This window comes from Pagrus major, chromosome 23 (assembly GCF_040436345.1).
Source record: "Pagrus major chromosome 23, Pma_NU_1.0".
Classification (NCBI taxonomy): domain Eukaryota; kingdom Metazoa; phylum Chordata; class Actinopteri; order Spariformes; family Sparidae; genus Pagrus; species Pagrus major.
In genome coordinates, this window is record NC_133237.1 from 8,526,768 (window position 1) to 8,539,901 (window position 13,134).

The 13,134-nt window shown below is 40.5% G+C and overlaps 2 protein-coding genes across 2 annotated transcripts; both read left to right on the forward strand.

Annotated features, from left to right (window-relative positions):
* The first annotated feature begins 46 nt into the window (after window positions 1-46).
* plbd1a (phospholipase B domain containing 1a) lies at window positions 47-7,208 on the forward strand. Its single transcript, XM_073494173.1, has 11 exons — window positions 47-267; window positions 870-1,092; window positions 1,427-1,510; window positions 2,010-2,151; window positions 3,441-3,581; window positions 4,152-4,296; window positions 4,719-4,919; window positions 5,601-5,741; window positions 5,835-6,020; window positions 6,184-6,290; window positions 6,412-7,208. The coding sequence occupies exons 1-11, from the start codon at window positions 198-200 to the stop codon at window positions 6,586-6,588; spliced, it is 1,617 nt and encodes a 538-aa protein (XP_073350274.1). The 5' UTR covers window positions 47-197; the 3' UTR covers window positions 6,589-7,208.
* Window positions 7,209-7,832: 624 nt separating this feature from the next.
* Window positions 7,833-11,970, forward strand: LOC141020242 (uncharacterized). Its single transcript, XM_073495337.1, has 3 exons — window positions 7,833-7,987; window positions 8,510-8,692; window positions 11,285-11,970. Exons 1-3 carry the CDS (start codon window positions 7,885-7,887, stop codon window positions 11,605-11,607), a joined length of 609 nt encoding a protein of 202 aa, XP_073351438.1. The 5' UTR covers window positions 7,833-7,884; the 3' UTR covers window positions 11,608-11,970.
* Window positions 11,971-13,134: the final 1,164 nt, after the last annotated feature.

Consider the following 13,134-nt stretch of genomic DNA (forward strand, 5'->3'; position numbering starts at 1 on the left):
GCATGTACTTCGTGTTGTCCATTTTTTCCCCGGCTCGCAGCCAATCAGGAAACGCTCCGCTTCGTGTACACTAATAAGGTTCCTTCGGACTTTCCCACCGCCCAGAGACAACTGATTTCCTCTTCGCCTGAACTTCTTGAGCAGATCCGTCTCTCTTTCTGCTGTTGCATTAGCTTTATATCTGCACAAACGCAGCCATGCGTTTGGTAAAGAGGCTGTATGTCTTTCTTTTGCTTATTACGGCGACGGCCATCGCCTCCTCTGACAGTAAGTAGGTCGACCTCATGTGAAATCACGACTGGTTGTATAAAGATCGAATGGCTTTACGTTTAGGGATTTGACTGAATGCATGCATGCTGCTTTGTGCTGCTGTTACTCTGTGTCCGCTGTTGTGATTTAACGTGTGTCGGAAACGACAGCTTGAGTTGACTATATTTTGCTTACCTTTAGGAAAATCCCCAAACTCACGAGTGCTCATGCTTCTGCTGCTACTGAATTGTTTTAGTTTTAACTTTCATTTTCTATCTTTAAAGTCATTTTAACATAAGCCAGTATAGAAACATGTACGTTAATAAAAGAAAAGAGCCTAGTATTAGTATTACAGACATACAGGAGTAGGATATGAGATTTTCGGGTCTTGTGACTGACAGTAAATGTCATCTGTCTCAAGCAATAAAAAATACAATGCATGTGATGAATGCACCAATATGCCAGCAATATCAGTATTCCTTGTGGGTTAGATTTACTGCACCTAGGAGAATTGCCCTAACATAACTGTCTACATGAATGTTATGCAGAAGATCCTGTATAGCCATTTAGTTTGTTTTATGCCCTCTTACTTACTTCATTGGCATTTGATGTCTTCTCAGAGATGACAGCAGCCACGGTGTACTGGGACGCCCAACACAAGACCGTCCTGCTGAAGGAGGGGGTGCTGGAGACAGAGGGGGATGCATACGGGTATCTGAATAATACCCTGTCCAGCACAGGCTGGAGCATCCTAGAGATCCGTGCCGGGTATGGACAGACGCCTGAAACTGACGAGGTCACTTTCTTCCTGGCCGGCTACCTGGAAGGCTTCCTCACTGCCCAGTAAGTGTCATGAATGTCACTGCTCCTAAAGTATCCTTATCTGTTCACAAGGAGGTCTATTCCCGCCACTCAAACATCTGATAATCAAAACAAATATGAGAAATCACATTGATGATTGGTTGGTCCTTGTAGAACAGAAACATGAATCAGCTTTGACCTTTGACACCTTCTGAAAAATGATTGACACCCACCAGCCTCCCTCAGGTAGTAAAAGACTGTAGGATGATAGATAGCAAAACAGACATGATCAAACACTTTGTTTAAAGAATCTATGTACAGAATTCCTGTTGTTTTGATTACACGTATTCATGTCATACATGCTCTTCCTCCGCAGGCAGATGATGGACCACTATACCAACATGTTTCCGCAGCTGATCCACGACCCAAAGATCCTTGGCCCAGTTAAGAGTTTCATGGCGTGAGTCTGTTCTCTTTTCCTTGTAAAAATTAATAAACCACAGCAGCAGCACCCCCACCACGTACAAGTACCCAAGCTGAGACACACATCACAGTCATCATCTTTCATATCCTCTTCTCAGAGTTTTTCAGTTTAGCTAACGCTACACCCAGTTTAGGGCTGGGTGTGGCCAGAGATTTAGGATCTCTCTGTACTGGCATTTGGCTTAATGCAGTTCACTCCTGACAGTAGTTATATTGTAGAATTCAATAGAAAGAGTAGAATATAGACATGATTATTGTTTGTTGAAGTCAAGATTTTAGTTTGATAATGTTAGATCTTTTGATGCAATGTTTTAAAGGTTTTGAGTTGCCCAATGGGATCATATTTCTTTCCATGCAGGATTTCTCAGTTTATGTCCTGTTATCAACATGTATCTGTTGATCACATTACTGCGGAGCTTTTGATCACGAGCCCAGTGTTTTACAGTGAGCATCAAATGTCACTCTTGTACTTGCAGGAAGCAGGACTCGTGGACCAGAGAGCAGGTGAAAATGAACAAGAGCTCTGATCCTCTGTGGAAACACGCAGGCTTCATCGTGGCTCAGTTGGACGGGCTGCAAGCAGGAGTTGCAGACTGGGCCAAGAAACAAGGGAAGAAGGTATGATTGGCCATATCTTAGCATTTAGACTCGTGTTTATACTGGCCAAAGAGGGCAGCAACTCTCTTTTACATGCAAAGAAGACCTTTGGTTGCACCAAAACACAACAGTAGAGAAAAATATCCCACAATGACAAAAACAAACTTATAAATCAGTGGGGAAGATACAGAAGAAACAATTGCAACTGTTCAAAATCAACGTATACATTCATAAATATGTACATATGTAAAGATACAACATAGAAGTGCGCTGCTTAAGAAAATCTACACATTCTTTACTTTAAGATCTTTATGATGTTTACTTCATCTGACTGGTGCACTGCTTTAAATACTACTCTGCAAAGGTGATATTTAAAATGAGGAACTTCCAATGCGAACCAAGCTTGTGATCATAGATCACAACTTCACACTCTAAACTTTAACGGGAAATGAGAACGTAGGCCTTTAAATGCCTTGTAGATAAAAAGCAGCCACATCATTTTGTTATTTATCCATCTACATTGTTTTGGTGTGAGTTGCTGAGTTTTGGAGATATTTACTGTAGAGATGTCTGCCTTCTCTCATTTGAAAATCTCAACAGCACTGTCTCTCTCCCAGAAATCATGACCCAGTTACTCAAGATAATCCTCGGACCTTGTTGTGAGCTTTTTCATATAAGAACTATTTTGTCTTTTACCGAACTACAATCGTCGACCAAATCAACATGCTGAAGGAAACATACATCTACTCATAGATGAGAGGCTCGTGCTGTTAACAGCGAGGGATGTAAACACTGTTGGCGTCCTCCTCAGCTGAGCTGTTACATAAGTTAGCTCAGTTAGCTAGCCTCTTGTCCATGAGTAGATGCACACTTCCTTCTGCGTGGTTGTTTGGAAAGAAAGTGGTTCCTTCATGAAACTGCTCAAAACAAGGTCTGTGGATTATCTTGTGTAATAGGATCTGATTTCAAGAAAGAGACATTGCTGTTTAGTTTTTCAATTTTTTTTCTTTTTTTTTTTTTGCACTTTGAGCACCACAAGCCAGGTGCCATCTAGTTCCATTAGATTTGACAGGAAGGAGATATCTCTACAGCCGATAGCTCCAAAACTTTGCAACACACACCAAATCACCTTACACTACATGTAAGAGGAAAAATATGTATTTGATTTTAAGGTGAATAATCTCCTAAGCTCATCAGTTGTTTCGTAAGAGGTTTCTGTTTGGATTGGTGGCTTTTTCACTGTGGAAGCAACACTACTCTTCATTTCCATTCGCTGACCTGCAGGTGTTTATCTGGTGTCCTTCCCATAGCCACTGTCCCTGTTTGATGTCCAGTTCCTGAATGCAGTGGGAGACCTGCTGGATCTGATCCCAGCTTTGGTCCCCTCCTCCAACCCTCCGCTCAGAAACTTCAAACTTCCAGGGATGGGGCACTGCTCTGCACTCATCAAGGTCAGAGGTCAAAACATGTTCCAGTCAGGTTGTAAGGCCTGTTACATACTCGACACAAGAAATGCACACAGCAACACGGAAGACATTATTATAAAAAATAATAAAAATGGAAAATAATTATTCCTGTGAAAAATAATGTGCTGGTGCATTAGCTTAATGAGAGAATATTGTTCTTCATCCTGCATATAAAAAAAATAAAGCTTTCCAGTCCTATTTTTAAAGTTCTGTTTTTGCATTCTCATGAAAATATTGTGTAAAGCCCTTAGATACATATTTTCAGGAGATCCCTCTGTCTTACTCAACATGACAATATATTTATCAACACTAACAGCAGAAATTGGAATCACCAAAGGGACCATAGGGTGAAAGAGCTTAAAGATGACGTTTTGCCCCATTACATGTGACCCTAAATTGGGTCATTGCACGAAGCATGAGCTGAGTTGCTGTGTCTAAATAAGTGCTTCTTTTAATCGAATTTACACTGACACAAATTCCAGTAATTTGCGCTGACACAGGAATGCCAGATAGACTGTTAAATCTAACTCTATTGTTTGCCGTCCTCTCCCTCAGATGCTGCCCGGCTTTGAGAACCTCCTGTTTGCCCACTCCAGCTGGTACACGTACGCCGCCACAATGCGGATCTACAAACACTGGGATTTCCACATCACTGAGCCCCATGCGGCCACTGGGAAACTGTCCTTCAGCAGCTACCCTGGTATGTAGGAGTTCTCCTTTCGTTTGCAATCACAGTTATTCAGCAGAAGCAAAAGTCCACCACAGTCAGGAATTCTCAAAACGGCAAGAGCCTTTCCAGCAGGACCACACCATGACAGCTTATGACCAGTCATTATACACTCTCTAAATGAACGTTGGAATTAAAAATCTAAAATTAAACTGTTGTTTTAAACACTGATTCTCTCTTGGACACATACATTGATATTCCACATGATTTTCTGCTACTTTGTTTAAGAATTTACGTTTATCTCATCTAATCTCATACAGCCTCCATCAGCACACACACTTCTTTCTGACAAACACACACATTCTCCTGTTATCAGCAACGAATCCCACAAATGTTGGGACAGGGCTTGTTTGTGATGATAGTCAGAAATGGCCTCAGCTTATCTTTCTCTTCAGGTTTCCTGGTGTCTCTGGATGACTTCTACCTCTTGGGCAGCGATCTGATGATGACCCAGACCACCAACAATGTCTTCAACACCTCCCTTTATAGCACAATCACCCCCAGCAGCCTGCTGGCGTGGCAGAGGGTCAGGCTGGCTCACAGTTTGGCACATACTGGAGAAGAGTGGGCCAAAACCTTCTCTAAGTACAATTCTGGTGAGTGATTATATATTTGTATTGCACTAAGCATACCAATTCTTATGTTATTATGTTACAAATGATTTTACACGACAGCAGAGACATACATGTTTAACATAAATACAAATGCCAATAACAGTTATTATGGCTGGCTACACATTTTGAAATAAGAAAAAAATCTGTGGGTGTGGAGCTTATCACACCTCTGCAGCCTGCTCCTCATGCCGCTCGAGGCTACATCAGGTGCGACTAACATGCTTGAAATAAAACCACAGTAACTCTGGTTCTGCTGTATCGATTTTGTTTGTTCTTTTTTGTTATATTAAATGTTTCACAAGTGCAATGCTTAATTGGTGGAATGTTCTTTTAAACTTGAAGCCTGAGATTTGACCCTTCTGAGTCCTCAAGCTAGCTGTCAAGATATGAGAATCTTGAACCTTGAGATCAGCAATTCATCACCATAAGCATCGTGTCTGGTTTCATTTTTGTCAATGAAACTTCTTTTATGAATGGCTGTTTAAAATACAAAACAATTTTTTAATAATTTACTTACATTTCACTGTAAGCAGCACAGGGATGTTAAACTCATGATGAAGATCTGATCGGAGGCTTTTCAGTGCACAAACTGGTAAACTTTTTTGTTTCTGTACCACTCTCACTCATTCTTCATTTACCATCACCCAACCTCAACTCTTGTAGGTACATACAACAACCAGTACATGGTGTTGGACAGGAGCAAAGTGAAGCTGGGCCACAGTGTCGATGACGGCGCTCTGACTGTGGTGGAGCAGATCCCCGGGTTGGTGGAGTACTCTGACCAGACACAGGCACTGCGCAGAGGTAACAACAGATGCATTTTTCTGTTTTCTACAGTGTTTGTTTCATTTGGAAGTTTGTAGAATTTATCTTTCCCTCCGCCTGTGTTTACTGCAGGGTACTGGCCCTCCTACAACGTTCCCTTCCACCAGAAGATCTACTCGCTGAGTGGTTATGGACAAATGTGGGAGGAGTATGGAGAGGACTTCTCTTATGATCTCTGTCCCAGAGCCAAGATCTTCCGCCGTGACCAGGCTGATGTCAAGGACCTGGACTCCTTGAAGCACATCATGAGGTCTAATGGTGTGTGGCTCTGTCTGATTTTGTTAGTTTATATAAGAGCCTGACAGATACTGGATTGTTTGGGCTGATGCTCATACCAATTAAGTAGTACAAAAGAGTAAGAGTAAAAAAATTCCAATATCTCTCTCATATAATTTTTTCATTTTTGTGTGCTTGTTTTCAGACTACAAGAAGGATCCATACTCCAAAGGTGACCCCTGCAAGTCCATCTGCTGCCGGGGCGACCTGAGGGCAGAGAGGCCTTCGCCATCAGGTTGCTACGACACTAAGGTAGTGTCCGGTCACCACACCGATCTTACATTACGGTCATAGAGGTCACTTAGTTGTCTGCAAAAAATACTTTTTGGCTCAGCTGAGATTTTCTCTGCTTCCTGTGTTGCCCTTCGTCCAGGTAACAGATTTCCTCATGGCTGGGGACTTCCGTGCGGAGGCGGTGAACGGGCCAACGACGGAAGATGGACTCCAGCCATTCATCTGGGATAAATTCAGCAGCATCAGCCACCAGGGCCTGCCGCTTTACTACAACTTCACCTTCATCAAGATGCAGCCCCTTCTCTTCGAGCCATGAGGTGTGTGTGTGTGTTTGTGTGTGTGAATGAATGACACAGAGGGAGACACTTTCTGTCCGATGCTTTCAGAGTGCTGAATGATGAGGGTCAAAGGTACAATCTGTGAAATGATGACTTTTATTTTAACTGTTGCTTGAAGTTCAGAATTGCGTCCTGTCAACATGTGCTTTTTTTCTTAAATCTTTAAATTTTGAACACTGCTTCTTTACCTTGATAACTTTGGATCACAGTAGAACGCAGTAGGGTTTTTTTTTTTGTTTGTTTTATACCTGCAGCCATTTGTGCCTTGAACACTGACAGTAACTTTATGATTTTATAAAATGAAGAATCAATGCACTATATCAGTGGTTATCCAATCTTAAATCCTTTTTCAAATGCTTGAATGTTTTTATAAATGCAAAAATCATTTTAATGATAAACGAACAATCAGTGCAATGTCATACTCAGGGTGGTTGATCTTGCTGTGCATCAATTTCTTATACTGTGCAAAATAAGAATATCTCAGGTTTGTATTTTTGTGTAAGCCTCTGTTTCTTATGATATATAATGAGTAATACTTCACATCTGTATTATGCCATCATTTAATGTGTGAATTGTTTATTAAAGGTTTACAGATGTACCAGTGCAGTCCTGTCTTCAGTCTTGTCTTGTGCAGCTCTTGGTTGAGACAAATTTTTACCTGTGCTTCCTGTTCTGTGCTCTGTGTTGGGAGAGATTCATGTCCCAGCTTGTTGTGAAGAGTTTTTGGTGAGGTTCGCCATAGTCAATAACAAGATGTATGGGGGGAAATTCTTGTCAGAAAGTGTTTGATGATGAAATGTCGTCAAGCCCCACAGCTGCCTCTATTAGTATGTAGTTTATGAAAACTTGCGTTACAGATGGCAAGGAGATATTTGATTTTTCGACGCATGTGGTCTCATTAATGAATTAGAAAGGGATATGTTGTTTATAAACAGTTGTAATGAATTAATATGTCCACCAATTAACCATGTGGACAAACAATAAAATGTTTATGACTTGCCGGTCATACAGTATTTAATCTAAACTGGGGTCAGGACCTCTTTGTTTTTGAAACAGAAACATCTCTCTGTCTGCCCCCGGGGACACATGTAGTGATTCACTCTTTCCTATGAAATGGAGGAACTGAAACGTCTGTTAGGCACTCTGCATTCATTTCATAAATCCTTCCGTCACATCCCTCCTCTGTGTCTCACAGTTCTGTTTGTGTCACAAACACAAGTGTAGAGGAGGGTAGCACAGCAGCAGGTCTCCACATCTCTCACCCTGTTACAGCCATGACCAAGAAGGACTGTCCTGCTGGCAGCTATTGGGACAGCCTCGTCAGCGACTGTGTCCATGGCGGTATGGAAAGCAGACCTGAACCTGAATTGCCAACAGGTGATTTCCACTGAACCACTGTTTTTTTCTTGAATTGTTCTCTCAAAGTTTGCCTTTCTAAGCCTCTTTGAACCAGTCTTGGTTTTAGACCTACTTTAACTTAACATCTCCTCACCACTTTTTGATGTGGACTTTATTCCAACCTGTCTGAAACCTCACAGATATACTGTTTTCCCCCTGCCTCTCCTCTGTGATGCACAGCATTCAGGGGATTACACCTGCGTACATCTGCTTATGGACTTCTTCTATTCACTGATAGGTCAAAAAATGACATTATTTAGTCGTCTGTTAAAGGGCAAGGCACAGAGCCTCTGAATTTAAAATAAATACATTTGGTATTATTTTTAAAATCATTAACTGACTCTGATCCGACTGACTTGGTCCTGACTGCAGCCCTGCTCCTTTAGGAACCAATCGATTCTAACAATGTGCTCATATCCTGTCAAATATCTTGGGTTTTTACAGCTGTTGAGAATGCAAACTGTTTTCTGTTGAGGTAGTTCATCTCTCTGCTCCCCTCAGCGCCAGCTCTGCCTATTGTGGTCCAGCTGAGATCCACAGAACGCACTGCCCAGGTCAACCCGGTGATGGTGCTCAGTCCAGCTCTGTGGATCTTTGTGGTGCTGGCCACACTGGGGTCCATCTTGACTCTGGCTCTCTGGTTTATCATATACAGACGACAGACCAGCCTCGGCAGCACCTCAGGTAAGGACAACTAACTGTCTGATGATTCATTTTATTGTATTTATATTTTATCAGTTTTGTGAATTCATTCTTCACATAAGAGAACAACATATCCCAGGATCCTCTGCAGCTGAAAGTGTCACATAGTGGTTTAAATCCTGTTTCAAAGTCTTCTCTGCTCTCACAAGAGTGTCATTTCTCTGGAAAAGACAGAAAAGTTGAGCCACAGAGATAATGATTTATTCTCCACGTATTTGATTAAATGTCCCTGCAGTGATATATTTCACATTAGGGCAACAAGTAGTTTTTTGAGCGTTAATCCAGCAGCAGCCTTTTCTCTCACTGTAAGTGGGGGATCTGACATGCAGAGCGGGTATCTGAGAGGAGCCTGAAGGAAGTGGGGCTGCAGGCAGGCAGGTGATGAAGTGTGACGTTCATCACAGTAGAAACTCCACAGTTTCTGTTCTCTTCTTCTCAGGCGTCCCATGGGTCAGCCCCGCTCTCTTACCAGCTATTCTGGTTTCAACACTCATCCGTTGGTTAGGCAGGACAAATTAGGTCTCCACATGACCTTGAAAACACATAAACTGACAAAAAGACCTACAGAGAGGCGCTAACAGCAGAATAGCTTGCACTCACTCCTATAAGCCAGATGTTTGAAAGCTGCTGGTGTCTTTGTATTTACTTTGTGAAACACGCTGATTAGAACTTGTTACTCATGAAAACGTCCCTGACAGTCAGTGACCGTCACTATATATAATGCAACGTCTTTAAATGTCCCTTGTGCTGATTAGAAAGCCTAGATAAGGCTAAAAGCTTGAGCTTTTGTGCTTAATATGATGAAAATGCCAACATGATCATGACCTTAATTTTATTCTTCTGGATTGCAGCCCTAACCCAGTTAAATAAAAACTCACAGGACTGAGGAGAAACTAGATTCCCTTTATCAGTAGCGGGCTTAAGTCCTCATTGAGTAAATAGTCTGTCAATAGAGCTTTATCCACAGGACAACCAGGAATGTAAAAAACTAGATTAGCAGAGTGGTGCTATTCAGCCTCGTCCACTTAACTGTTGTGAAACATGTCATTGTTGTTGTCTGCTGCTTGTCTTGTGATGTTTAAAAGATTTCTTTTTACCCCAGTTGACTAAATATAGGTGAAAACAATATGACATTGCAAGGATTCATCCCCTGGTGTAACGATCTTAACAAGGTTTTTCTAGTATACTGTAGCTGCTGGGTTATAATTTGCCTCCTGTCATATGGAAATGATAAACGCCAACCTATAAACAACATATGACATATAAACATTTGTATTTTTTTTAAAGCACAGTTCACATATTAATTTTACTAAATATTGTAAGCTTATTTTCAAGGAATAGTGTTCTATAGATGTATGACTAGAATATAAACCCACAACTGCATATTGGTGCCCTGAGACTTTATGACCCTCACACATATTGCTGCCTTTACATTGGGTTAACTTGTTGGAAATAAATCAATAATAAAAATAAATGCCTGCTTAAATGTCCAGTGTGTAGGATTTAGTGGCAGCTACACTGAGCTTGCAGATTGCAAACAACAGAACACCCCTTGTTTCACCCTAACAGTGGCGACTAAAAACGCTGAAGGCCCTCTGTAGAGCCACTGTTTGGTTTGTCTGTTCTGGGCTACTGTAGAAACATGGCAGTGCAACATGGTGGACATTGTGGAGGACGACCTGCCCCCTCTGTAGATATAAAAGTATTATAAGCTTATTCTAAGGTAACGACAAACAATTCTTAGCTTCAGGTGATTGTACACTGAAGAAAAAATAATTATGAATATTAGATTCCATTTTTGCATTTTGCATTTTTTAGATCAGCCTAAATCTTGCACACTGGACCTTTTCAGATGCGTAACTGATGGTTTAAATCAACATGATGTAACTTTTTTACCTTAAAATAACAGCTTCAAAATCATGTTGATGTATGTCTATGTAACTTCAGTGAGAAGTTTTCAACACATAACATTGTTATGATGTAATGAGTTTTGTTTGTAGTTAGCACCTACATTACATCTGAAAAATTCTTACAGAATTGGGATTTGTATTTACGACAGTGGTGTTGCACTGTGTTTCTACATAATGTTGCTTTAAAGACACGTTTCTAAAAAAAATTAAATAAAGATATTCCTAAACTTAGCTTTGTCATTTGCTGCCACAAGGCAACATTGTGAAGGAAAGGCACATACCATGCACATTACCATAGCAATATTTTTCAAATGTATTTACTTTTTTTTAGGTTTTGGTCCATTCTTTGATTTATGGACCCTAATCTTGCAGTAGATGGTTTATATGTTATTATACTGGATTTGTGTGGTTGTATGACTTTTCATGGACATGTCCTATAGTGTATTCTGCATTATGGAATCATAATGTTTCCCTTTTTTTTGTCCACTTTATATTGAACGGTTTTCTTGAATAAGAAAAAATGGTATCTGTAGTTCTTATCTGAGTGTTAAGTGATCTGTACCTCAGTCTTAAGAACGTGTGCTGAAGGAGATCCTAATACACAATACAATTCATTTAATTTGAATATTCAGACGCACTCATGTTACAGCTGTTTGTGTTGCAGAGGACGCAGAGCGGCAACAGGAACCTCCTCAGAAAACAGAGCCACCTGCCATTATCCACTCACAGCCTTCACAGAGAAACAGTCATGCACACATGTTGCAGAGAGCAGCAGTGGCCCCTTCACCCTGTTCTCACCCTCACCTCGGGACCCAGTCCTGCTCACAGTGGGAGGGGGGCCTCACCTCAAACAGGGACCCCACAAAGCATGCTGGGACAGATGGGGGCAGACGGCTGCCAACATGCAGCACAATGAGGGAGCACAGGATCCCACTTCCTGCCACAGAGTTGGGTGGCACTGCGTTAGTTACAACTAAAACTATGTAGGGGTGTGTGTGTGTGTGTGTGTGTGTGTGTGTGTGTGTGTGTGTGTGTGTGTGTGTGTGTGTGTGTGTGTGTGTGTGTGTGTGTGTGTTCTTAAAAGCTTTTTTCTACTAAGACTTTTCTACTCCGCTCATTGTGCTCAGTGTGGTGAGTTTATTGCCATTTTGTAATCCAAATGTTGGACATCTTTCTTTTCTACCATGTTTTTATGGATTTTTAATTTCTGAATGTTCTGTTGTTCTATATTTCTGCACTGCATGAAAAAATACATGTGTAAATTGGTGTCCAATATTACTATGTGAGACTATGTATAGTTTAGTGTACTTAGTGTACTGCAAGTGTGTTGTTAAAAGACAAAACAAAGAACTACTCTGAATCTTGTGTCATATTTCAAACATCATTTAATAAAACACAAAACCGAAATCATCACAGAAATATTTCTGATGTTCTGAAAACAAGGTAGCAGAGTTGTGCTGTGAAAGAGAAATATTCTCAGATCTCTACTCTATAATGACAAGTACTGTTTGGATATTCGTTTCACTGCCTCTGCAGCAGAAAAGGCTATTTACATGGTAAATAATTGTGTCAAAGTTTCTCAATCAATGCGCTTTCTGCAGGCAACATCTAAACATAAACAGAGAACTGTTCAAAGTAAAGTCCAGAAAAGTACAATCAATATCATCTCTCATTATTAGGACGTCTTTGGAGAGAACTGACCATCTGTTAACTTAATAGAGCTCTTAGGAGGACTTCATGTACTGTAGTTGTGATGTGTGACTTATCTTTGTCCACAGCACAGGAGTAGGCAAAGGTTGATATGTATGTTACAAATTACCAGTGGTGGAATGTAACTAAGTACATTTACTAAGTACTCTACTTAAGTACAAATTTGAGGTACGTGTACTTTACTTGGACCATTACTTTTACTACTACTACTACATTTATCTGACAGCTTTAGTTACTAGTTACTTTTCAGATTACAGTTCTTCATACCCCTCCTCTCCTGTGGAAACCACATATCTCCAAAACTTAATGAGAAAATTCTTTACTTTTACTTGAAGTGGAGTATTTTCAGTGTCGTTTTGATACTATTACTGAAGTAAAGGATCTCAATACTTCTTTCACCACTGCAAATTCCAAAGACATGTGTCTTTTAAACCCATGCCACTTTTGTTTGTATCATTTTAAAAGAAGGATCCACCCAAAACGGTCCCAGGTTTAATTTATGGATTATTTGTGGAATGTGAAAATGTCTTACTTTTGCGCCCCCAAGTGGTAGTAACAAAGCAGCCGGCAACTAATAAAGCCTTATTAGAAAATGATTACCTTTATAAAGAGTGAAAAAAAAGGCATTACCTTTGACTTTGTTACTCTTTAGGCTAGATTTAATATTTGGTTCTGTTCCTTACTTACTTCCATGAATAACAGGGCAAATGTAATGATGTAGAATGCAACACAGCTACAGTTAAAAGTAAATGTGCCTCAACAAAACTCACTTTTTTTTTTTACAAAAAGTTAGACTAATAAACC

Bases quoted from the DNA above. Each gene is read 5' to 3' on its own strand.
- LOC141020242 (XM_073495337.1), top strand. From the start codon at position 7,885: ATGACCAAGAAGGACTGTCCTGCTGGCAGCTATTGGGACAGCCTCGTC. The intron at 7,988-8,509 runs GTGATTTCCACT...TGCTCCCCTCAG, and splicing joins TGAACCTGAATTGCCAACAG to CGCCAGCTCTGCCTATTGTG. The intron at 8,693-11,284 runs GTAAGGACAACT...TTTGTGTTGCAG, and splicing joins CAGCCTCGGCAGCACCTCAG to AGGACGCAGAGCGGCAACAG.
- plbd1a (XM_073494173.1), top strand. From the start codon at position 198: ATGCGTTTGGTAAAGAGGCTGTATGTCTTTCTTTTGCTTATTACGGCG. The intron at 3,582-4,151 runs GTCAGAGGTCAA...CCTCTCCCTCAG, and splicing joins ACTGCTCTGCACTCATCAAG to ATGCTGCCCGGCTTTGAGAA. The intron at 6,291-6,411 runs GTAGTGTCCGGT...CCCTTCGTCCAG, and splicing joins CAGGTTGCTACGACACTAAG to GTAACAGATTTCCTCATGGC.